General features: G+C 40.9%; 1 protein-coding gene across 1 annotated transcript in view; it reads right to left on the bottom strand.

The window, feature by feature from the left end:
* Positions 1-10,186: 10,186 nt before the first annotated feature.
* Positions 10,187-24,901, bottom strand: part of GMCL1 (germ cell-less, spermatogenesis associated 1) — a gene marked incomplete at its 5' end in the record, with an annotated part of 29,432 nt that continues 14,717 nt past the window's right edge. The window contains 5 exons of the mRNA XM_006032896.3: positions 10,187-11,643; positions 13,522-13,609; positions 13,830-13,975; positions 15,656-15,731; positions 22,509-22,578. Of these exons, the coding sequence (XP_006032958.1) occupies positions 11,515-11,643; positions 13,522-13,609; positions 13,830-13,975; positions 15,656-15,731; positions 22,509-22,578 (509 nt within the window). The remainder of the gene's footprint in view (positions 11,644-13,521; positions 13,610-13,829; positions 13,976-15,655; positions 15,732-22,508; positions 22,579-24,901) is intronic.

Below are 24,901 nucleotides of genomic sequence, written 5' to 3'. Positions count from 1 at the left end.
TTTGCCATGCGGTGTCTGGTCTACAGGATTCAACATAAAAGGAAGACTGCAACAAGCATACTATCGATCCATCTACTCTAGTATCCTCCCTCTGATAGGGACCTGCAGCAGAAACTTCAGAAGAAGTGTCAAGAAACAGATGATTACAGGCCAACCTGTCCATGGGGAAAAATTCTTCCAAACTCCAGTGGGTAGCATCAAACCTGCATATAGGATTAATACGTGCAAGTTGAGAAGTCTCTGCAAGCAGCAACGCTTCCAATATTTTCTGCCAACTCTTCAATCACTATTCTATTGCTGTCCAATGTTTCCCAACTGTGCATGGCAAGATGAGTTAACTATCCAGCTGTTCAATATAAAATACATGAAGCTGCAACAGATTAAAAACTAGCTTCTAATTGGCTAATGCTACACTTCCTAGGTACTGCTCTGACAATCAAAGACATTAGAAATTAAATATGCTTGAATACCAATGTAACCTACCAGGGCTATTCCACATTTCACTCTTGTGTTACGCTTCCCCTGAAATGTAAAAGGTGAATGCAACATTGCATTTAAGTCACGCATTCATTTATGAGCCTCATTTTAAATACAATGTCCTTATCTTTCTCTGACATTACACCAGTGTAATTCCACTCATTTCATTCATCTGTGTTGGCAAATGAGAGAGAGACAGACCTCTAGCTTCTGGAGAAAACATTTTAAAAGAGAGGTTCTGACCATTTTAGTAATTGCAGCCAGTATGGATCAAACAATTTCAGCCATTCATTGTTCTTAAAATGCGCAAATCCCCAAGTGATGGATTACCTGCAAGGCAAGATTTCTATGCACAGTGCCTTGCTATTCAGAATTCTGTACAAACTTAATTTCCACCCTCCTCTTTCATCCTTCCTCACAACTGGGTATCAAAGCGCACACAATAGCTTTCAATGCACAATCATTTCACTGTTGGAGTCTCCCAGGTACCAGCTAGTCAATACTGACAGCCAATATTGCCAAAAGACAGGAGACAAATTGGACCATTTTGGGAAAGAAAAACAAAAATAAAAAAAATTCTCTTGCCTCCACTTCAGCCCATGTGACTATCTGCATCTCCATTCTCCTCCAGACCTCTCCTGCTCCTCCATATTAATAAAAACTCTGACAAACACAGTCAGAAGACCAATTAAAATTGCCCTTACTGAGAAACACTGAACATTTTGGAGATGATTTGTCTTTCCCAATCTTTGTAATGAAAGATTCCCAAACATCTTCAACCTCTGTATCTCCCTCCTAATGCTGCATAGATCCTGAAAACACCTGAATGTCTCTTTGCCCTAAAAGTGGCACGGAAGTTGTATACAGCATGGGGGTCATCTATGCCCAAGAGAAAGACATCAAGTAGTTGATTTGAATTGGTCTAATAAAAGATATCTATCTAGTTTACCCAAAGAACCTTGTCTGCCTGCCTATGTCCTTAGACCAACATGGCTACAACCTACACCCCTGAACCAAACTGTTGAGGCATTCGAGCCCATGTTGCTGAAAGACATGAAGTGACAGGGAGAGTTTCTGTGAACAGTTTAATGACAGATTTCAAATGTGTTTGAGTCCATGGATGATCAGCACTGCTTTTTGCAGCTAGTGGTTGATTTCTGAAAAGGTCAACTTGACAACGGGAGAACTGACAGCCCAGGGAAGAAAGAAGTCCCCAAAGTTTAAGTTAGTACTAAGCATTTAATTCCTTCTACCACCAGCCACCTCACTGAAAGAGAGTCAGGTCCGACTGAGCGCTCTAGTACCCATCATTTCAAAATTTGAATTCAAGACGCTGCTGTTCTGCTTATGAAAACAGACCATACACAGGTGATTAAAAGATGAGCTGCATTTTAATAAATCATGGATATCTTCCTGGAATATTACTCCAATTCTAAGATTGGATGTAATCCACTCCCAGCTTCAGGAACCTCACACACAACTCTGTATGGGCTGGGAGGCTGATAAACATACAGCAGCAGTTACCTTCAATAACACCTGTGCTAGGAAGCTCTGACCCCGACAGCGGGGTGAGCAGTACCTCATCCAAAACCCACTTGCACATCCTTACATGGTTGAGCCAAAGCACCAGAACTAAGTATCTATGACTTTCCCTGCAGGTACGTGTCACACTGAATGAAATAGTTTGAATGTTTGAAATGGTTGCCCATTAGCCAGTGTCAGGAAGAAGATAAGATTTATCTCCTTATCTAGGTCATTGTTTTGGACTATGTGCGGAAGATCCAGACTTTGCTTAAAGTTTTAACTCTTTAATTTTATCTTTAGAGGTCTTTTACAAAGAGAACCTGAAAATTATCCTTAAGCAAATATCCTGAGTTCCGAGAGATCAAACCCTAGGGCCTTTTGAAAAAATTGGAAAGAAAAGGTCACTTGCAGTGATGTGGAAGTTCCCCAAAAGTAATTAAAATGGTCAAGAAAGAAACCGATTACCAAGCAAAAGAATCTGTGGAGTAAGATCCGAGTCCAAATTTGGGGGTAATGACAGGTTTGAGTAGGAGTGGCCCAGGACGGCAGCTCACTCAATAAAAACTGTAACTTACTCTCCCAAATTGGAGGTGACTGTACTTGCAGAACAACGAAGGAAGAATCGCAAGTGTAGGCCGGATCAGACTGATCACCTGAACCACCCTCTCCGTGAGCACGAATCTCTTAGTTCACGCTGAAGCTGCAGAGCGCCTGAAAGGGACTGAAGGAAGGGGACTTAGTCCTATCAGTATTGAGGCCAGCCTATTGAATCATATTGCTGAGGCGAGCCCATTGAACCGTACTACTGAGGCCAACCCATTAAATTGTACTACTGAGGAATGAAACCATATTTAGGTGTTTGGCTTCTTGGAATTCTAGGATTGTAAGTATATTATGAAAAATAATAGTATTGATTCAAATTTAACTTTTAGTTGTAATTGTAGTTGTTTTTGTAATACTAATTCTTATAGCATTGTTTGGGAAGGAAGTGCATTCGGAGCATTGTTTCTGATATATGTTGTATATATAGTCTTCTTAATGTTTGTGGTATTTCTTAAAGCTAAGCAGTGTTATGTGCGTAGCAAAGAATTTTAAAATAAAATTGCATTGTATGAATTAAGTGTGTAATCATTGTGAAATCGTGCAATCAACTAACTACTCCCCCAGCCAGTGCATCAAAACGAATCAGTAAATTGTGTGGGATTTTCTCTATTCCATAACCCACTAGACAGTACAAAGTTTACAGACCATAAGCAGTCAATATTTTGCTAAGATCGGTACTATTAAAAGTTGAAATCTTTAAAAGAAAATCACCAAGGACTGAAAATGTAACAAGTATGGAGTTATTGGTCCTTCCTGCCAGAAAGAATTGTGCCTTTCTATGGGTCAGAGAGGTTGCATAAATTGGAAAATGATTTGCTCATCTTGGTGAGAACTATGTTCCTGCATTCATGTTCCATCAAGACTTCAACAACCATACACACCTTTGGAGAGAGAAATTGTACAGAACAGATGAGGAAACAAAATGTGTAGTGAGGAAGTGCGCGTAAGGGAAAACTATTTAGAAGTAATCCTAAGAGATACAGTCTTGGGACTGAAGAGCAATGCTTCTGTACTTCTTCTGTGTAGGACCACTTATTGACTGGGTGCCAGCAAGTAGATTTTAAAAATCTGAACAAATGAATGCATGTATGATATTATTCAATTTTCTTCCTAAAAGTACTTATGGCCAACATATGTGAAACAGTCTGGCAAAAAAACCACTGGAAGAGAATTCATCTCATGATCAGGGTCGCAGCATGGCATTGGGGTGACCAGACTGGGTTGTCTCTCCTGCTGAGACACCGGTCAAGTCATTTAGCCTCTGTCCCTCAGGTCCTCCACCTGCATAGTGAAGATTATTACACTTCCTCCCAACACAGCTATAGGGAAAATACATTTAAAAGATTAGTGAGGGACTGCATATACATACATAGCCATAATAGAACTGGGCATACAAAATCATTTTGTTTGAAAGCCTTACTAATTGTTCTTCTCATTGCATTACTTCACTATTTTTTTTCAATGGTACATAATCAACTCCTCAGATATTTTTAATACGTTTCAGATTAAGAGAATAAGGGTGCCAGACAATCTGTAGTTTGTCTTGATGTAAAATCAGTTCCTGTTTGGGCAAATCAGGAAATGGGAAATCTAATTGCTGCTTTCTTCGAGCAGAACCAGACAACGCTGTCCATCTCTGCTACACATTAAGACTGTCACAGAAACAGAGCAGCAACCACCAATTAGCAAGTAAAAGCTTAATTTACTCCTCTAAAGGATGGCTCCCTGTTTGGGAAATCTTTCCAGTAGAGCTGTATGCAAACTGAACCATGCTACTGCTATTTAGAAGTGATATGACATAGATCAAAGGTGTATTTAACTACTGGTGCATATACCCCATATAATCAATGTTTCAAACTGTTGAGTCTCCTTGGTGTGTGTCAAATCCCAGAATAAGTTCACAAAAAAAGCTGTCTTCATTCATTTTGAACATGGGGAAAACAAGGCACATCAGGCTGGAGCATTTTGATCCAGTTTACTGGTAGGGTTATGACTATAACCTGGGTCTCCTGAGCTCACTCCAGTCCCTGACCCTAGAACTGCACTGCTTCTCCCTCGACAAAGTTTAGTTTTTAAACAAATATGGGCAAAACAGCCTTGTACAAGTTGGGGAAGTAAGGCACAGAGGAGGTAAACAGCTTGCCATAAAGATGTGAAGACCAACCCAGTAGAAATCAATGGTGGGACAAAAAAAAAAAAAAAAAAAAAAAGAATGCAAGTCTTGAGGGTCAGTGATTCATTTACATCATACTGCCTTGACATTTGAATTTTGATTTCCTCCTAAATATTTATAAAGAGTATTTGAAGATAGGTGTAATAGATCCATGCAACTGAGAAATGGAACACTTGGACTTCAATCCTGCTTCTAACCACAAATCCCACTGCTTGGGCAAGTCACTTGACTGGACTACCTCTGCATCCTATCTGTACAAATAGGATACTATCCACCTTCAGTGCCTCCTTGGCATGTCTTGGCAACTTGACCCACGTTCTCAAAATGTTTTGAAGATTAGAAGACTCTACTTGTATTACTGTACTGAACTGCAAATGCAATCTTTCACTGGGAATTAAGTTGTCAAAAACACAACCTTCAAAGCTGTAGGCTTTTGAAGGTTATAAACAGAAGTTTTACTTTTGGGCTAACAACTTGCAACAGTGCTTATTTTCTATTGTCTTTCCTTTTCTACTATGTATTGTCTTCTACTGCCCTTGGGCACCACAAGTCTGTCCCTCACACAAAGATATTCAACAAGCTTAGAAGATCCTCCAAGTTTAGAAAGGTATTTAAAACTCTCAGATTTGTATTCATATTCTTTTCCTGTCACATTGTTAACTTCAGCTCCCACTGATCACTGGCTGAATTGCTTAGGAAGACTGAAAACAACCTCTACTGAGGAGAGAAGGTCATGAATATCTATTCATTTCAAAAGTGCAGTTTCCTAATAAAACCCTGATTCACATTCAGTTTCCATTAAACATGCCAAATTATTGTTGTGGGCATACCCTTAAAAACAAGTATTTGCATTGTCAATTACTGAATAAAGTTTAAATAATAAAGCTTATCATCAAGTGTTTAATCCAAAGGCTAATGACAACATCAGCAAAATGGGGTTTTAGATCGTACCCCAACAGGACAGATTTCAAGTTCACAAAGTATTATTATGAATAACTAGTCTGACCTCCTAAATAGCAGAGATCACAGAGATTACAGAAGTTCACCATGTTTTACCCAGAAGTCCTTAACTTCTGGTTGAGCTGCAGAGTTTTTTTAGGGAAGACATCCAGTCTTGAGTTTACTATGCTTCTGTATTATCTGTTCCATTGATGATGACCCTCATTTCATTCCCTACCTTATTTATAAGTCTGAATTTGTCTAGCTCCCCACATCGGTAATTCTGAACCATTATCTAAAAATGCTGTCCTCCACCCACTTTAATACACAAATTAAATGTTTTAAAAGTCAGCATCAAATTCCCCAGTTACTTCTTAATGAGCTAATCTAAACCTGAAAGCTCACTTTCAGACATGGACTAGACAACTTAGTTTCTAGGCAAGATCTGCAAGTACCATGGAAGGTCTGTAAACAAAACACATTACTACTAAAGCAAGTTGCTTTTTTAAAAACTTGGCTTGCATGAAAAATGAATGCATCAAGTAGGAGCTTTAATTTTTAGTTAAAAGGAAACAGTGAGAAGCACGCTGAACAACTCTGTGGAATGATTCCTGTTGCAAAATTTGTACTGATCTAGGAGCAGAGAAGTGATTACCCAGATTAATCTTAAATCAGGCAGAAGGTAGGGCAGGGTGGCACCTTATGAGCACCTATAAATGAGCATGGAGGCTGCTCCGACACTCTGGGGCACACTGGAGCAGACTTGAGTCCACTGGAGTGTGGATGAGCACTTTAGTTCAAGCACCACCACTGCCATTTTTAAATGCAGGGATCCCGATACAAGAGACAAGGCGGCACTTTAGATAGAGTGGATGTCAGAGCTGCTTTAATTAAAGTACTGCCCCCTGAGCATGTGTAAAAGTGCCTAATCAAGTGCCTAAAAGAGACTGACTGGTTCAGAGAGGCACAAGCTTTCACAGGCAAGAACTTCATCAGCATCTGAAATGGTAGGCTGGTGCCTGTAAAAGTTCATGCCTCCCTGAACCAGTAGTGTCCAGGGTGCTACCATGCCCTCCATTCTGCTAACCTAGGATGAATGACTGGGGTAGCAGGAAATTATGATTTATAACCTACAAATAATTTCAAAGACTTCTCCTTAGCTTTTCTTCCAACAAATCATTCTGTAACAGGAGGGACGTCAGGGTCGCCGTGCTCTCCCCTGCCGCCCACTTTGCCGTGCCAAGCCGTTGGCTCGCACCCTCCTATTCTCACCCGCCACGACTTTGATTGTATATGTTTTTATAGGGAGGCTGCCTTCCTTCTTCTTGGCCACGGTTGTCCGGTTACTTCTAGTTCTTCTATGGTAGTGTGTTTTCCGTACTCCTCAGCCTTATGGGCTATGCGTGGCTCCTACCACCCCAATACCACGCCCCAAGCCTCGCAGATGTAATAGAAGTTGTTAGGTCTCTCTCTTCATGCCCTCTCTAGTGCTCGGGCTCTCCAGTCCCGTCTCTCTTTCTGTGCCCTTCTCTCCAGGGCCTTCTCAATAGTTGCCCCCTTTTCTGAGGCTCACCACGCCTGCACTGGGGCTTCTCAACAACGCCCCCTTCTCTGGGGCTGGGGTTTATGTACTCCGTATGCAGCGCCCTCACTGACGCTGGGGTCCCCACACTATTGTGAGTCCCCTATGAGGCCTCCTCCATCCCCTAATAGCCTCTCCCAAACCACCAGTGTAACAAATAGTAACATAAACACAAGCCACTAGCTATAACTATGCTCAGGCCTACCGGGTTCTCTATCCTACTGCGGTGACCAGCGCTGCTCTGGCATTCAGGCTTAGCTTCTCTTTCCTGGCTGGGAGCTCCTTCTTCCTTAGCTGCTGGTCGGAACTGACTCTAGCCTCCTGCCTGTGCTTTATATAGGAGCCAGGCCCTGTCCCTTTTTTCAGCTGGCCAGGCAGGTGCAGGTCATTATCCCACTAGTTGCCTCTGCAACCAGCACCTGAGGAGTCTTCCCTGCTCTCTCAGTAGCAGACACCTTAGTGCCCTGCTACACATTCTATAGGAGAGAAAATGCACATTTCAATAAAGTGTATTTAAAGTTCACACTCTCCATCTAAATATTGCAAGCAACTGAACTGGCCTTGGATTCCATTAACCTGGGGGAAGATTTTGCAGAACTATGTCCCTCGTTCATCTTCTGCTCCTTACATAGTACTGTTTGATCCACTGGGTGAAGTACTATTTGCTCTCAGATTATCATTACACTCTTAAACCACAACTGCAAAAGACACAATTTAACTGGATTGCAGAGCTTTAAAAAAAAATTAAAAATCCATTGTTAACTGTTCTAGAAATGGCAGCATTCACAGGAGAGCCGCACAGAGTTTAGGTGCGACACTGTTCATGTAATTCTGTCCCCATGAGGAAGAAAGTAAATACAACAGCTGTGAAATGAAAATTGATGCTTAAAATGTCATCAACTCGCAAACAAAATTTGCAGGACCGAATAGAGTGACTAGTAGCAAGCCAACCTATCCCATAGCGAGCTCCTTAAGGAATTGCATTGGACAGTCAAGGTGTACACCTTTCTTGATATAATAAACCTCACTTCCTACAATGGTAATGTTGACACTGCACTAACAACTGGAGGTTTGAACTATGGGGAGGTCATACAAGCGTATAGGAAGTGACAGCCCACGTCTCAAAGTCTGCAGTACAAAACCTTTGTCTGCATTACCAATAATGCTTTAATATGGCCAAATAAGTTGATACTCATGATGTTTCATATCTTGGTCAGGATTTAGAATCTTTTAAACAGAGCAGATTGCCAACAAGCAGCTCAACATCCAAAGAGAGATCCTCCTTAAGAGGGTCATGCTAATCGATATATAACAACAGCATATTATGACAGCAGTCCTATTGTCTTCAGGAAGTAGCACCGTGGACCCATTTTTTTCTTATTACAAGTCCAAGTCCCAACTTAAATGGGAGAAAAAGGTAGCTAACGATTAGCAAGTGCTACCTAATTCATCTAACACAGGAGACTCCAACCTAAAAGGCATTAGCATTTATAAAACATTTAGTGTGTGCAAAGAATGAATATTTGGTATATACAGAACATGAGATGAGTTTTTAGTAAAATCACTGCAGCTATGGAATAACATAGCTTAGCATGGTTCAGGAATAGCTTAGGTGCTTAGGTAAAAGTAACTGCAGTTACTCTAGCAAGTTTTAATACCAATCCTCATGCTTCAGAAAAGGTCCCTTTGCGTCTCCCTGTTACTCTCCCCCATTTTGCCACTTGGTTTAGGACTGATTTTCAACATATTCAGCAGATCATGTTATTCAAAATAGCTACCTGTGACTGGAATTCAAGCTTCTGTTCTTACCCTCTCTTTAGAGCTCATTCATTTTGTCAAGAGTTTTCACAATATGGGACCATCTTGTCCCACTATTTTAAGAATACATCCCAAAGGAGCAACTGCTCAAAAAGAGACAAGATATCTATGACATCCATGTCCATGCTAATTTTCTTTATCCTCCTGGCATTGAAAATACTCAAAGAAAGTCACTATGGCCTCGTTCCTGAGCATTTGTTCCTCGGATATTAGTTTTGCACTTCATGTCTTCTTTCCTCCCCAAAGATTTTCTATTGCAGTTTTGTTAATTGATACCAATAGATACTCACCCTTCATGATGATCTTTTCATGCTAACTTCTTTTATAGTTAGAGCCTAATGTTCATTTATTGTTTAGAAGACAGCTATTCCTGTTATTTAGTCATTTCAGGAAGCGAGACACTTTCCAGACAAGCAATCAGTGATCATTTCAAGTTTGTGTCTCAGAAGCATACAGACTTACATAATCTGCATAATGCAATTCCAATAGCAACTAATTTACCCCTGTGGAAGGCACAATATGAAAAAGAGCTGTTGAAATTATCCTAACTGCTATGCTTTGAAAAGCCCACAGTACCTGGAGACCAAAATGAAACAAAATTACAGAAACTTAAAAATAAAGAAAAACTAAAGAAAAAAAATAAAGAAACTTCTTTATCTCTGAAAAGGAAACCCACCAATAAGACCTACTTTTTCAAGCAAAAGTTTAAAACAGACACCCAGAGTGACCTGGTTTTTTCATAATGTACATGTCAAAGCCCAGAATTCCTAAATCAATGAAGATAGGTGGTTGGTGCTTCAGAAAAAAAAAATCTAGTCTCTTATTTAAGACCCTTAATAGGAACTGGGCATCTAAGTTGAAAATTTCTGCCTCAGGCTCCATGAGGATAAAACCATGGCAGAGTTCCCCTGGTGGCATTAAAAAAAAAAAAAAAAATCAACACCTGTCAGGCAGGTCCCACACAATATGCACCACCCACAATCACACACAACTTTTACAAGGTCAACCACAAGACAAAACAGGCACCTCTGGCAGAAAAGGAAAGACGTTAATGAGAGAATTAATTCCACTTCAAATGATTTATTCACAAGTTGCCACGTTTTGCTAAACATGTATTTTATCCTTGTTAGAGTGTACAAAGAATTTTATACTTTTCTAACAATATCAACTTTAAAAATAGGCTACAGTGGAGGCAAGTCTCACTTTGCATCCAAAATTCTGTAAATAGGAATTCAAAATATCAACAAACATAAAAAAAAAAAAATACCACTATGTACAAAACCAATACAAAATGTACATCTTATCCTTGACTGAAACAATTAAACAACAAACGAAGAAGTTAATCCCTTATTCTCAGCTCCTATTTGGGATCCTGTGACCCTGCATAACTGATGTGAAGTTTGTGTTAAAACATGCAACTCAAAAGGCACTCAAAGGTCACAAGGTCCTGAGCTTAAAGTGGGACATGGATTCCCAATGAACAGTTAAAACAAGTCACAAGTTACAAAAAAAATACTCAAAATATTTAAAAACTGATATTTGGTATACCCAAGAATATTAGGATTCCTTCAAATCCTAGCACAAAATTTCGATTATGTCAACAGAAAGACACAAGAGACAAAGAGCATACCTCGCAGAATTCAGTATATCAAAAGAAGACCTATGAATGACTTGTCTGAAAGTTTCAAAAATTGACCTTCCTGTGGTTACTCTAAAAAAAAACAAAACAAAAAAAAAAAACCCCAACAGAAAATAAAAAAATATTTTCCACAAAGTTAAAAAATGAACTAAGGTCAAGGGGGTGGAGAAGCATATATGGGACACAAAAAAGGTTAAAAAAACAAAACCCAAAAATCAGGTTGGAAAACCTGTATTCAGTTAAATAACAGACGTTAAAGGGCAAAATTTAAACAGGCCTATTTTGCCCTGGTCCAAGGACTAGCATGAATTTAATTTGAATCTTAATATTTACATTGCAGTTATAAAAAAGTACAACCTTGCGGATAGCAAAGAAAACATTATTTTTTACTCAGATATAATGAGTGCTCCAGAATTTTATATCTAAGCTAGTACCATCATTCACACTGACTCACTGTCATCACTTAGGCTCAGATTTTGCCCATAAAAAAGAGTAACAATTCAAATATGGAATGGCTCTTGTCTGAGATGCAGAACAGAAAATACAAGCAAACAAACTTATCGTATAACTAGTTTTGGCCTATATGGTTTCAGATCTTCCTTCAGATATGCATAGGAATATACTGAGGCTAAGAGTAGCCATGTATATTTGCTACAGTATAAGGCCTTTTATTTGCCATAGCTTTGTGCGTCAGCAGGGCATTTAAATTAAAGCAGGCATACAGAGTTATCAAAGTGCTACTGTTTCACTGAACAGATCTCAGGTTTCAGAATTATCAAGTGGTCCCTCATTCTCTGTCTTCTTCTCTGGCGATGTGTATAAGAAGTTACAGCAGATAAAGAGAGGAAAAATCAGAAGTCTGCTGTCCAAGTTCATTACTACTTGTTCCTGCAAAGCAAATATAAAGGAAAGTTTTCAGTTAAGTTTAGAACAATAAGCATTAAGTCTAAAAGGTGATATACTAAATATGTGCAACTCTCTATACAAGTACGGGAATAGCCTCCAGTAAAATTATGACAGGCTGTGAAATCCATCTAAGACTAAGTTACCCACAGAAAAAATAACACCTGGAAATCTTCACTGAACAGCCACTGAATAAAGTCAAATAGAGAAAACAAGAGCCAATCTAAAGTGACATAACCCCAGCCTTTCCTTCGGAACCACCCTAAATTGATCATTTTTAACGCCATTAATTTGGGCAAAGCATTTTCTAAGGACATTTTACATGTGCTCTGGGACGTGGCACTGGGTGCTTTAATTAGTGAGCTGCGCTAATTAAAAGCCCCCACGCATCACGTGCATCAGCGTCCCCGTGCTGAAAAATGGTGGCAGGACGCTTTGAACTAAAGCTCATTGAACATGTTTCAGTTCAAAGCGCCCCACTCGCTGCCATTTTTTCAGCGCGGCATGCTGATACACATGACGCGGAAGGCTGCCAGAGCACGTCAATTTCTGTGCTCCAGCAGACTCGATTAATCGAGTCTGCTTCAACGTGCTGGTTTTCCAGTGCGTCAGAGCAGGCTCCCTCCATGCCTGCAGGAACTCTATTAGGCCAAAATACCATCCCTTTATCTCTCCCATGTGCCCACGGTCAGGGTCTCTTGGTACTGGGGTGGCTGAGTCATCTCTACCAGCCAAGTATAAAGTGAAAGGTAGAAGGCTCTACAAGGTATTTCTAGCTATTGAATAGGTGTATTGGGTTGGGTCTCTATCTTGGAGGGGCTATTCTTTTTGGCAATTTAAGCAGTTGGCATACTTAACATTGGGAAAAAACCTGGGCAAAACTGGAAATGCATCCCTCAGGAAGCTATGACTGTAAGAGAACAAAACCTCTGTGCACCTAACTCACCAAGTATCAGTACCTTAATTTCCCAGTTGTAAGATATCATTACATATAAAAGTACATTCCCTCAACTAAACACTACTGACACAACAAAGAAAGAAGTCTCAGGAACATGTAACCCTGAAGTAATGAATTCAACATGTCTGCATGGTAGCCTGTCAATAGAACCAGTCGATGCCATACTGGTCTTGTCAGTCATCTTCAGACCCACAGATAAGGAAGGTCATCAAGCAGAAAGACAATCATCCTCGACTGTGGCAGACTGCCGATGACGATGCACGGTAACTATGCCCCAAACCTCCATAATACTTATTTTATGCCGAGGTTATCAAGGCACACCCCCCTATCCACATCTTTCAAATTCATTTTGAATTTGTCCTTTAGGCACCTCAGAGACTGATGGATCTCAGATGCCAAGTAATTTCCTGGGACATGATTAAGATACAAGATTCTCATACAGTTGCTATTTATTAAGCAATCTGATATTGTAATTGAAAGACTGGCACGGACATATTTCAGTCAGAGGCAAATGTTTACCTATGACAAGCTGTGGAAATAAGCCCTCTGCCAATCATTTCTTAAACCTGGTTCACCTGTCCCTAGCATTACAACTTTTGGGGAAACTTTCATTCTTAAAGATATTAAGACAACAGTGCACGTGCCAGCAGGACCCCGCTGTATTCCAGAACTTGTATAATCTGACTAGTTTAACTACAGTCAGGTATAATGCCCATTTAAGTACCCTGCTTTAGTTTTCCCTTCTGAGTCAGTCTTATTAACTTCAGCTTCCTATTGTGAACGCATTCTTAAAATTCTACGCACCTACAACTTTTTCTTTTTTAAAAGGGGATTTTTTTCTTTTCACTTGCTTGCTGCTGTCATATCTAAACCTCCCAATTACCAGTTGCAAAACCTGAACATACCTGATCTTTCTCCAGAGTTAGGATCTGATATCCTGTGGTTCTACTGCAAATGAGTTTCCCACTGCTATCAAAAGAGGCTAGACGTAACCTAGGGATATAATGCAAGTTAAATGACTAGATGCAGCCTCCTGTAACTTATTTTCAGGGTAATGGAAGAAGCCAGCTTCTCAGAGGGAGACGAACATCTCCATACAGCATATTTTCTGGTTACAAAACCACTGTTGTTCACCAGTTAAAATGGGAAATCAGTTGAGATGGTGGTTTTAAATCTAAAAATTGTGAGTACTGAATTCTTAGTCACTCCTCACCTGAATGCTATGTTTCTCCGGGGCTGCAAACTGACCGACCCACTGCACGGCTGATTCAGTGTGTTCCGTTTGAATATGATATAGCGGTTTGTATAGGTAACAAGCAGGTCAAAGCCAAAGTTGAATCCAGTCCATCGCCAGCAGTACTAGAGGACACAGGAAAAAGAGAAGGCAGCTTAATTACTTGTACTCTTATGTCAGCTACAATCAATATGAGAATTACACCTATATAGCAACCTGCAGGATCCTGAAGTACTTCAGAACCTTACATATAGGCCAAGGTCCCTAACATGCAGTAGTCCTGCATTTACCTCTGCATGGAAACCACTGAATTAAACAGACTGATCATGGATGCAGGGATCAACTTGCAGCCAGTGGCAGGAGAGGGGATTTTGAAGGGTGGGAGTAAGTACCTTTTTAACAGCACACAACATAACAGCTCAAGAGCTGCCATTTACTGGATCAGACCATAGATGCATCATGTCCAGTTCCCTGTCTGACAGTGGCAGAGACTGAATACTGAAAGGGAGAGTGAACAGGGTACGACAAGGATGTTTTCCACTGTTCTTCTCCCACTTGCAGCCTCCAGCATTTGAGGTCTATGGAGTTCTGATTCAGAAGCTGTACCCCTAAACTCCCATGCTCAATAACAGCTGAACTACACAACAGTATTCAAATACCTCAGAGGCTGCCATGGTTTCCCTGCTTTACCTGTGGCAGGTTAGAGTGTTATGTCTTGTGCTGTATCAGGGTTGACAGTAGTTTTACAAAGAGCTTAGATTATGGATTTGTTTAGGATGGTTTGGATGGGAATGGTCCTGCCTCAGGAAGGGGGTTGGAACTGGATGACCTCTGGGGGTCCCTTCCAGCCCCACTTCTCTAGGATTCTACGATCTATGAGCACTGCCACATCCACTTGAAACTCCAGAGTAATACAGCAGACAACTCCCCAACCTGGAATTCAAATCAGGACATCAGTTTTCACAGCCACTTCACTCTTGCATAGAGCCATGGAGTATTAACTATCAGGACTCCAATTTTATACCACTGGTCGAGGAAAGGTGTTATACTTTACTAACATATCCAAGGAGCACAATTCCAGAGTGCCACCGGCTACATAAATCCATACAATTAATTTCAGGCACATTCTCAGGTCAAGTGAGCTCAGCATTCAGTATGGAAACAATTGCATCAACATTTTTAATGCTTTTCTGCCAGGCCTGCTATGTAAGGATATACACAGTATGTTACATATATTAAGCATTCATCCAAGAGGCTAAATATCAAACTGTGATAAAATACTAAGTGTTGACAAACAATTTTGTTGTATAAGGTGGGCTTCCCATCTTTAATATGGGAACCACTTCCATAAAAACATGCTCACTTTCTGGATACAAGTTTGTTCCTCAATGATAGCCAGCTCTGCAAAACAGATGCGTTATGGACTAGAGTGACTATGCATCTAGGTGGTATTTTTATACTCGCCTCTTTGAAAAATTAAGTTTTAACAAAACCAAAACTTCAGTTAATTTTCAAAAGTGATAGATAAACCTGTGCCTCTCAACTAAGTTTCAAATTACTACTGCAAACCTCATTCTTTTCTTTATATGCTCCACATTTAGACTTCATTTTATGGCAAGAGCACAATGATTTTAATGGCATTTGAGAAAGTAAGAAATGCCATTTTCCCTGTGAAAGCATCGTTTTCATTATCATTTTTCTTTTTGACGCCACTTTTGAAAAAGCCAGTGAAAGCTTGGTGTTTGAAATGTGTAATACATTTAAGTAAGCTTAACTTAACACACTAAGGCGGAATTTATACTTACATCACCATCCTTTGCAAGCTTTCTACCACACCTCATGCTGTTTCCTTCAAGTTCTTCTTTATTGATTTCCTGAGGGCTATGAACAAGAAAGATTTGACAATGAATTATTTGTAAGAAGTAAATAAATTTGCAAGGAAAGCCTTTATGGCATTCTAATCTAAATCATCTCCCAGATCACAGCACACATTCTGATGGATTAAATACATCTTTTACAAAAGCTGTAGGAGGCTGGGGTGATGCATGATTGACAGCCCAGAGGTCACAAGTTTGAGGACCTAGTTGAAGTGCTCACAGCACAGCCCTGTCAGATTCCAATGAATTTGTGAATTCTGCTAAATACCTTGTCACAAGGACACAAAAAAGGAAAGGAAAGGACAAAAGCTATACCATTTAGTTCAGTTTTTCCACCCCTCTTATCACTTACCCTAACCCTGTGCTGTTTTGCTTCTGAACTGAAACCATAAGCAAGACAAAAGCTATGCAAACGTCAAAGAGAAGATCACCTTCTACAGCTAAGAAAAAGGGCAGACACTGAATTTGGATTCTATCTAGCTTGAGACATTTCACCTCAACTATATAAAAGGTTATTACTACCAATTTTAATAAAATACGTGTTCATTTGTACAGTGGAAAGAATCTGTTGCAACTAGGCTGCCTGATGCCAATCAGTCAGTCATTTGTTATATGATCCAAATACCACCTCCAAGTTGCAACTGTGATCTTGTTGGGGAACATGCCTGTAGAAAATCTACCCTGTGATCTGTTTATCCTCCTAGTACAGACAGATTGAAAGACTGCAACAAAATTAACCTGCAAAGCAACACACACAAAAAATCATCTAATAGAATGTTCATTTTGGCAGTCATTGGACTTTCGAAACTATAACAGAAAAAATAAATCACTGTTGCCGTTAGAGAAATGACTGCATCTTTGTGGAAAACCAGTGTTATGAAGGTACACTTCAATGGGGAATGATTTATACAATTTCACAAATACATGGCAGATTAAGTAAACTTTCTACACAAGTTATACTGCTTTAAAGGTCCAAGTAGTACAATCCCCTTAAGGCTGATGCAGCTTTGCCAACATAAAACTACTTTATACTCACATAGCTATTCTCATCTGACACAGGAAATATCACTAAGTTATACTGATACAAAAACTGTGCAGACCAGGCACCAAAGTCCTCAAAAGTCATATTGTGGTCTGCAGGGCTGTAGGTTGTAGCTGTGTTGGTCTAAGGACATAGGCAGACAAGGTTCCTTGGGTGAATCTGATATCTTTTATTAGACCTTCCTGGATGGAATGAAAAGTAAAGAAGACAGGGGCTGGGCTGGGCTGGGGAGTCAGTTGTCAGGCAGGTTATAATGTGTCAGAAATCCAATGTCTATATTTAGTCTATGATATGAGGAAATATCAGGTTTCGTTGAATCAATCCTAAAACCGCTCGTCACCCACAGAGCAAGTTTTGTATAAGACACTACAGACTTTCTACAGAAACTTAAAAACATAGACCACCTTCCCAGCAACACACTCCTGCAACACCCTCCTAGCCACCATGGACGTCATCAGCCTATATACCAACATCCCACGCCAGAATGGCATCCAAGCCTGCCTTACATATCTACAGGAACAAGATTACAACTCAGAATACAGACCCAAAGATATGACTGACCTTATACACTTCATCCTCACACAGCAATTTCACTTTTAATAATCAACACCTCCTCCAGATGATGGGAACAGCTATGGGCACTAAAATGGCCCCACAGTATGCCAACCTTTTTATGAGCCACCTGGAAGAAGACTTCCTCAAGAACTGCCCCATCAAACCCTTGCTATACTTAAGATATACTGATGATGACATCATCATTTGGACTGAGAGCCTACAATCTCTGATTGAGTTCCATCGGAAGTTCAACTATCACCATCCCTCCATCCAACCGATGTGTACCGCCCACAGCACTTGCTGAGGCCTGTTCCAGGCTGCACCTCCAGTGGCTCCCACTCAAGCTGGATCCTAGGCTGTGCTACCTTTGGCTCCATCCTGAGCCAGTCCCAGGCTATACTGCAGTGGTGCTTGCTCAGGCTGACATCCTGGATTGGCCTGGGTGGGTGCTACCTCTGCTGGATCAAGCACATGGGTGTGGTCTGTGGCCTGCAAGGCCAGATGTTACACTGAGCTATGAGCTAGTTAATTTATCTAGGATTCACAGTATGACAAATGCTAAAGGTACTAGAAGTTTGAAAGAGCTACCGAGATACCACGTGAAGAACTGCTGCAGTACCACTCCTCCTAGCCTTCAAACAAGCGCCGAACCTCGCCAACCTCATCACCAGAAGCAAACTTCCTCAAGCCCAGAACACACCAAAAGGATCCAGACTGTGCCAGGACAAGAAATGCAAAACCTGCCAACACATCTCCACCCCCCCCCCACTATTCCTACACCCCACAACAGAGCCATCAGCATCCCAGGATCTTACAGCTGCACCTCCAGAAATGTAGTATATCTCGTCCAATGCACCAAATGCCCTGATGGAAGATATGTAGGAGAGGCCAGACAACAACTGCGCACCAGAATGAACGCACACCGGAAATCTATCAAAGACAGAAATACCCAATTACCGGTGGGGGCACATTTCTCACAAGGAAACCACTCTCTGGCCAATCTCTCAGTCTTGATCCTCAAAGGAAACTTACACAACACTTCCCAGAGATGAGCGTATGAACTCCACTTCAACCACCTCCTGGATACTAAAAATCATGGACTAAACATATAGACATTGGATTTCTGACACTTATAATCTGCCTGGCAACTGACTCCCCAGTCCAGCCCCTGGCTTCTTTACTTTTCATTCCATCCAGGAAGAGCACACACCAACTGCTGACCCTTCCTTAGCCTGACAAAGGGTTTTTGAACCCGAAAGCTTGCTTAATAACTATTCCTCCAACTATTTGGGTTGGTCTAATAAAAGATATCAGATTCACCCAAGGAACCTTGTCTGCCTATATTGTGGTTTGACTTTTAAAGAAGCATAAAGCAGTTAAACCAGATAGGGAAATGCTTCATCTAATAATATCTGCAAGAAACTTTACTAATAAATACTTAAAATTGAAAATATAAATAGCTATAAAGAAACAAATATTACATTACAAATAAAAACTCCCCCAACAAATTAAATCTGTAATCTACCAATTTAAGTGAGATGACACAGTTTGTAAATCCTGAATAGTTAATGAAACACACAAATTGGGAATGCTAAAAACGCCTTTTCTAATGGCCAAAGGTGTGTATATTTAAGTACTCCATGTAGCCTAACAGAATAAGTCTTATAACAGCCAAGATAGTACCAGACTCCATCTTTGCTAATGACCTATTTGATAACTGAGCAACTTTGCAAAGAACAGTGAATGAAATGTTCAAGTCCCTTTAATCACTGGCAGGACTGCCTTAAAATAAAGGGACGGTGCTAAATGTCATAGGCAGTTTTATTGCAAAAAATCATTTAATTCTCTTTGCACCCATTACACTGTACACCATGTGAAAAGACCATCAACCCCACTACTTAATACTGCTGTGCAGAAAACAAACCAAACCATTTTCCCATTCTGTTCAGACTAGTTTCTAGTTTTGGTGAACTCTATGGGAAACTCAAGTACTTCAACTGCTGCACTTCAAAGACAATAGAAAAATCAGGGGAATAAGGAAGGAGGAGTTGAGGATAAAATAGCCACCATGGACAAAATCAGGAAAGGAATAAGTTTTCTCCAAGTAGAAAATGCTAACGTTACGATTCTTAAGCTATAAGTAAACAAACAAACAAAGCTTCAGGACTGCATTATCCCAGCCTTGCGCCTGCCCTGCCTCCTCCCCCACCAGCAATAAAATACTGTTAATTATAGGCAAGTTGAACAGAGTACAACAAAAAGCCAGGTATGCTCCTGTCTGGCTCTACTGATGCAACAAAACTGAGGTTCATGGGGTACCTATATATGAAGTTCATATATAAATAGCTCTTTAAGTAACAACTAACTATTATCTCTAAGTAACAACTAACTCCCCACAAAACATTCAAATACTGTGCAGGCCATAAAGAAAGTAGCTTTCTATCCCCATTCTGCCTCAGTTTCCACATTAAGAAATCAAGGGATCTGCTTTCAAGTTAGTTCAGGGGCAGGCAATTATTTTTGCCCACAGGTCACACAGGCAGTTCTGGGGAGCTGCCGTGGGCCGGTCAGCACCCTACCCCACCACAACAGCCCCAAGCCCACACGCCACTGCCAATAGCACCCAGCTCCGCCCCACCTTTTTAGGCAGCCCAGGTGGCAGCAGCTTCTTCTGGCTGCCACTGCTGCTGGCTCCAGCCCCGTGGTACTGGCAGGGACCTGCATGCACAGCCTCAACCCCACCCTGCCCACATCTGCTCCGGACTCGGCCTGGTGCAACAGGCTAGCTGCAACCCGCACAGACAGCCCTGCCCCGCGCCTGCTCCACACTCACCTACCCAAGCTAAGCAGCGGCAGCAGCCAGGCAGAAACTGCTGCTCAGCATGGGGAAAAAGCACCTCCTCCCTCTTGCTGCTGCCAGGATGCTTCTTGCTGCTGCCGCCTGGGCTGCCCTGCCACTTCTCTCTGCTCTGTCACCACCACCTCCAGGCCACCCAGTGGGGCAGCTGTGTAGAGGAGCAGCATGACAGCCGGGGCACAGACTCCAGACAGCTGTAGCAAGAAGGGCCTGGCAGTGGTGAGGGGGAGAGGCTGCTTTTCCCCACCCCCCCATACTGAGCAGTAGCTTCTACCAGGCCGCTGCCACCACTGCTGCTGCTGCTGAGCTTGGGCAGGCGGACCAGAGCAGGCACAGGGCAGGCTGGGTCGGGTCAGGGCTGTGCATGCGGGTTCTGGCTGATCCACAGCTAGTCTGCTCTGCCCGGCTGAATCTGGAACAGGTGTGAAGCAGGCCAGGATCAGGGCTGTGCATGCAGGTCCCTACCAGTACCACAGGGCTGGGGCCAGCAGCAGTCAGAAGGAGCTGCTGCTGCCTGAGCTGCCTAGAAAGGCAGTTCAGCTGCAGAGCCGCCCCAGCCCCACTGTGCGCCTAGAAAGCAGCATGACACGTCGTCACGTGACAGACACTGCATAGGCCAGGCAGGACCAAAGGGCCCGCCATGGCTGGACAAAGGGCCGTATTTTGCCCACCCCCAAGCTAGTCAGTGTGGAAAAGGAACAGAAGGCACTTCAAGTGCCAGCTCTGCGATCAAGCACCAGACTCAGTACATTAATTTGCTGAATATGCTCTCATACTTTAAAGATTATTCAAATGACAACTGTAAAATTATAACTAATGAATGTTAATTTAAGCTTCTATTCGTTAATATCACAAGTCAATTACCCTCATAAAAGAACAGCAATATCAAAGATGGCACTTCGGTCAGCGTTTCCTCTGATATAGTTTCATAGTAGCTAGGGTTAGGAGGGACCTGAACAGATCATCTAGCCTGACCCCCTGCCACAGGCAGGAATGAATGCTGGGTTCACAAGACCCCAGACAGGTGATCATCTAACCTCTTTTTTAATTTACCCAAGGTAGGGGCGAGGACCACTTCTCTGGGAAGTTGGTTCCAGATTTTGGCCACCCTAACTGTAAAATACTGCCTTCTCATCTCTAACCTAAACCTATTCTCCATCAGCTTATTACTCCATCAGCTCAGTTCCTTGTCACCCCAGATGGTGCTGGGGAGAAAAGGGCTCTGCTTATTTGCTGTTGATCTCCCCTGATGAGCTTGTAGGCAGCCACCAGGTCCCCCCTCAGCCTCCTCTTGCTGAGGCTGAACAGGTTCAGGTCCCTCAGTCTCTCCTCGTAGGGCCTGTCCTGCTGCCCTCTCATCAAGCGGGTGGCCCTCCTCTGAACCCTCTCCAGGCTGGCCACATCCTTTTTAAAGTCCAGTGCTGTACTTCATATTTCCCAAACGAAGTACAGCTACCTGTCACAGAAAAAGATACAGTGGGAGCAAAACCGCGTTATATGGTGGTGTTGTCACACAATAAGTAAGTTAAGAGCCGATTCAGAACAGAGAATAGTTTTGGCCTCTATACTATGCTTCACTAGTCCCTACTGTATCACTACTAACTTGAACAACATCATTTATTTTGAGGAAAAAAGTGAAAAAGATACAAAGGAAAAACTCCAGTCGTGTGAAAGCTGAATGAGAAACAACTTATATTTGAGGTTGAGTGCACTATCCCACCAATATTTACTTAATTAAAATGACTGGGGTTCCTGCCTCCCCCTGACCCCTGCCACGTTCTTCTCTCATTTGCAGCTTACAGCATTTAAGATCTAGGAAATTTGATCCAGAGGTTATATCCCCAACTGCCATGCTCAATAACTCCCTTCCCCCTCCAAGAACTTTTCCAATTTTCCTGCTTATTAACACACTTTAACCCACCTTCAAAATGGAAGGCTGATGTGAATAAGTTACTATTCAGACCTTCACATACATCACAAAGGAATGTTGCTGGTGACAAACATTGATGTATATGACAAAAACCACACAGAAAATAGTATTTGCCTCTAATCGTGATGCAGAAAAAGTAACAGGTCCTTGATTGCTTTGTTTTGAAAAAATAAATAAATAAATAAAAATTAAAAAAAAAGGGGGAAATCAACTAAGGCTTGAGCAAAAGTGATTGTGAACAGATGCAAACCCTGAGTGCAAAATATTTAATAAAATAATCCATTTCTGCTTATTTCTCATTTTGCTGTAAGTTCTAATGTTATGCCAGAGAAAGGTGTATACCAGAGAAAGGTTTTACTTCAAGTTAGAAAAAAAAGAAACCCTGTAATATACCTACCCAATATCATTGTCTTGTTCTGCTCTGAGCATGGCAAACCACTGCTGTTTGTAAACAGAGGACAGCCATTCTAAAATTAAAAATATATATATATGTATAAATGGACATGGGGTATTCTTGGGGAGGTGGCAGAAAAGAGATAATCAAAACATTTAAAACATTTAAAATAAAGAAATTAAATTATAAAGAGTTGAATAAATTTTACAGTATATAAATAGCCAAGTCACACCCTGTCAGTTAACATTTCACTTGTATTCTCTCCCTGTAACACTAATCAGAACTATATGATGCTGCAAGCATCAATAAAATGACCATGGCTGAAACTTAAAATTATATTGGTCTGTTCTATCAAGCCAACACTATTCCCACCAAAATACCTATGCGACTAAATAAAGTATTTTATCTGTTTACCAAGATCAGTTAAATTGGTAGACCACTAATAAGGTACATTACAAAGCAGATATTCAATATCTTATGTCTAGGTAGCATCCCTTAAATAAACACATCATGATTTAAGCTTAGAGGCATTATTTAAAGAGATGGTACCTAAGCCTCACGGTGTCAAATAAGGTATGGAAATGCAAACAATGAAAACATTAAGTGAGGTGTAAAAAAGCCACAAAGATGAAAATATGGCAAGAGTCAAAGTAAAGGGAAGGCTGTAAACACTGGGGACATGAGAGAGGCTAACACATTATGGGATGGATTATTTTTTTAGCTTAATAAGAAAGTTCAACGGCTACAATAACGTTAGCAGTAAAAACAGGGAAGTTCCAAGGTAAAAACAGAGAATCTATGGCCCAATGGCATACAAGAAGAAAAGATCCATGCAGAGAAGCAAAGTGGGGCAAATTTACTGTTCTGAAGATAGGAGAGAGGAAAATAAGCAAGCAGATGAGGACAGGTGCAAGGTACAAAACATCTACTGAGAGTTGGAGGGATATTTAATAGGTTATAAACAGGAGACCAGTACAGTTAGCAAAAAGGAAGGAATGGCATGCACACTCAGGTCCTAAATCATTTCTGTGCATGAAACGCGAGGAACCACTCCTGACTGCATTAACTGCAATGACAAAACTCAGACTGGACTTCAAGTATCCAAAATACTCAATAGAAAGTGAACGCTATAAAAGGTGTTTCAAGAAAACCAGAATTAGAACTCCAGACACGTTCTGAAGAATAAGGAGGGAAGTTTGGAGTCCAAAGTACTATGGTTTTTATACTATTTTTCACTTGCAAATTCTAACTGCATCTCACCTGTTTACTTAGTTGTACGAACATTACCAGGGAAGTTTCTAAAATAAAAACAATTTTTATTCTGGGACTGTTCAACTATAGTAAAACAAGACGAAGTTTTATTTAAACAAAAGTGAGATTTCACTCTGAAATAAGAATGACAAATACCACTGGATTTCACTCCTAAACTTCTTGTCTAAATGCAGAAAGCCTCACCACAGTATCTATCATCTGCTCCACAACAGGTTATTCTCATTATTCATAAAAATTTAACTTGGGACAATGTAAACCATTTCTACTAAAACTTAATATAGTTTCTGAAACTACAGAAGTTTTCAAGTATCAAAAAAGTGTGTTGCGGACATCCAATTACCAGAGTAAACTACTCAAAAACAAACTACCTGCATTCAACATAAATCCATTAAAAAAAAACCCCCAGAAAAAAAAGAGTCATTCCCAGATTGTTCAGTAAATGAATATTACCAGTTCACAAAAAGTATCAAGCATTAAAATCCAATTGTATAAGTTCACTCAGCATTAAGGTAACCATGCTACAAGCCTATTACTTTTAAGAAGCATTCTTGACACATTTGCCTACATGAAACATTTGCCACCCAAAGCATGTTTTTAACAAAAGTCTGAATGCTTTATGTTCAGATCTGGTCTCCTGTAATATGGAACCCACTTTAAAAAAAAGTCACCACAAGCCAGTTCTTTTCCTACGTGCAATCCTGCCACAGTCAAATGTTAACTTAAACAAGTGTCGGCTTCAGCTCAGGAAGTGCTCAGTCAAGTCATGGGAGAGAATGCTAGAAATTGTGCTGTCCATTTGAAAACACTGCATGACAAGTTGTCAGAAGAAGCAATTTGCCAATCATCTCTTTTCCTGGACTGGAGAAAGGAACCCAGAAAAATTCTCCTTGACGCATGCTTTTCCCTTCTCTGTTGTGTCAGAAGACAACAATACAGGATCTGACAACAAAGCAAGTCACCCCGAATGCTAAGTTCATCTTGAATGACTTAAGAAAACAGATCCTTCTTTTAGCACAACAGATGCACAGAAATGGCTTCCATTTCTGTGCTCAGGCTTTTCCTTTTTCAAGATGGACAAGAAAAGCAACAACAACAACAAATGAAAATGAGTGCACTGTTAACAG

Source organism: Alligator sinensis, unplaced genomic scaffold, assembly GCF_000455745.1.
Source record: "Alligator sinensis unplaced genomic scaffold, ASM45574v1 scaffold1030_1, whole genome shotgun sequence".
NCBI lineage: Eukaryota > Metazoa > Chordata > Crocodylia > Alligatoridae > Alligator > Alligator sinensis.
Note: the sequence above shows the minus strand (reverse complement) of the source record. Positions and strands in the feature narration are given on the sequence as shown.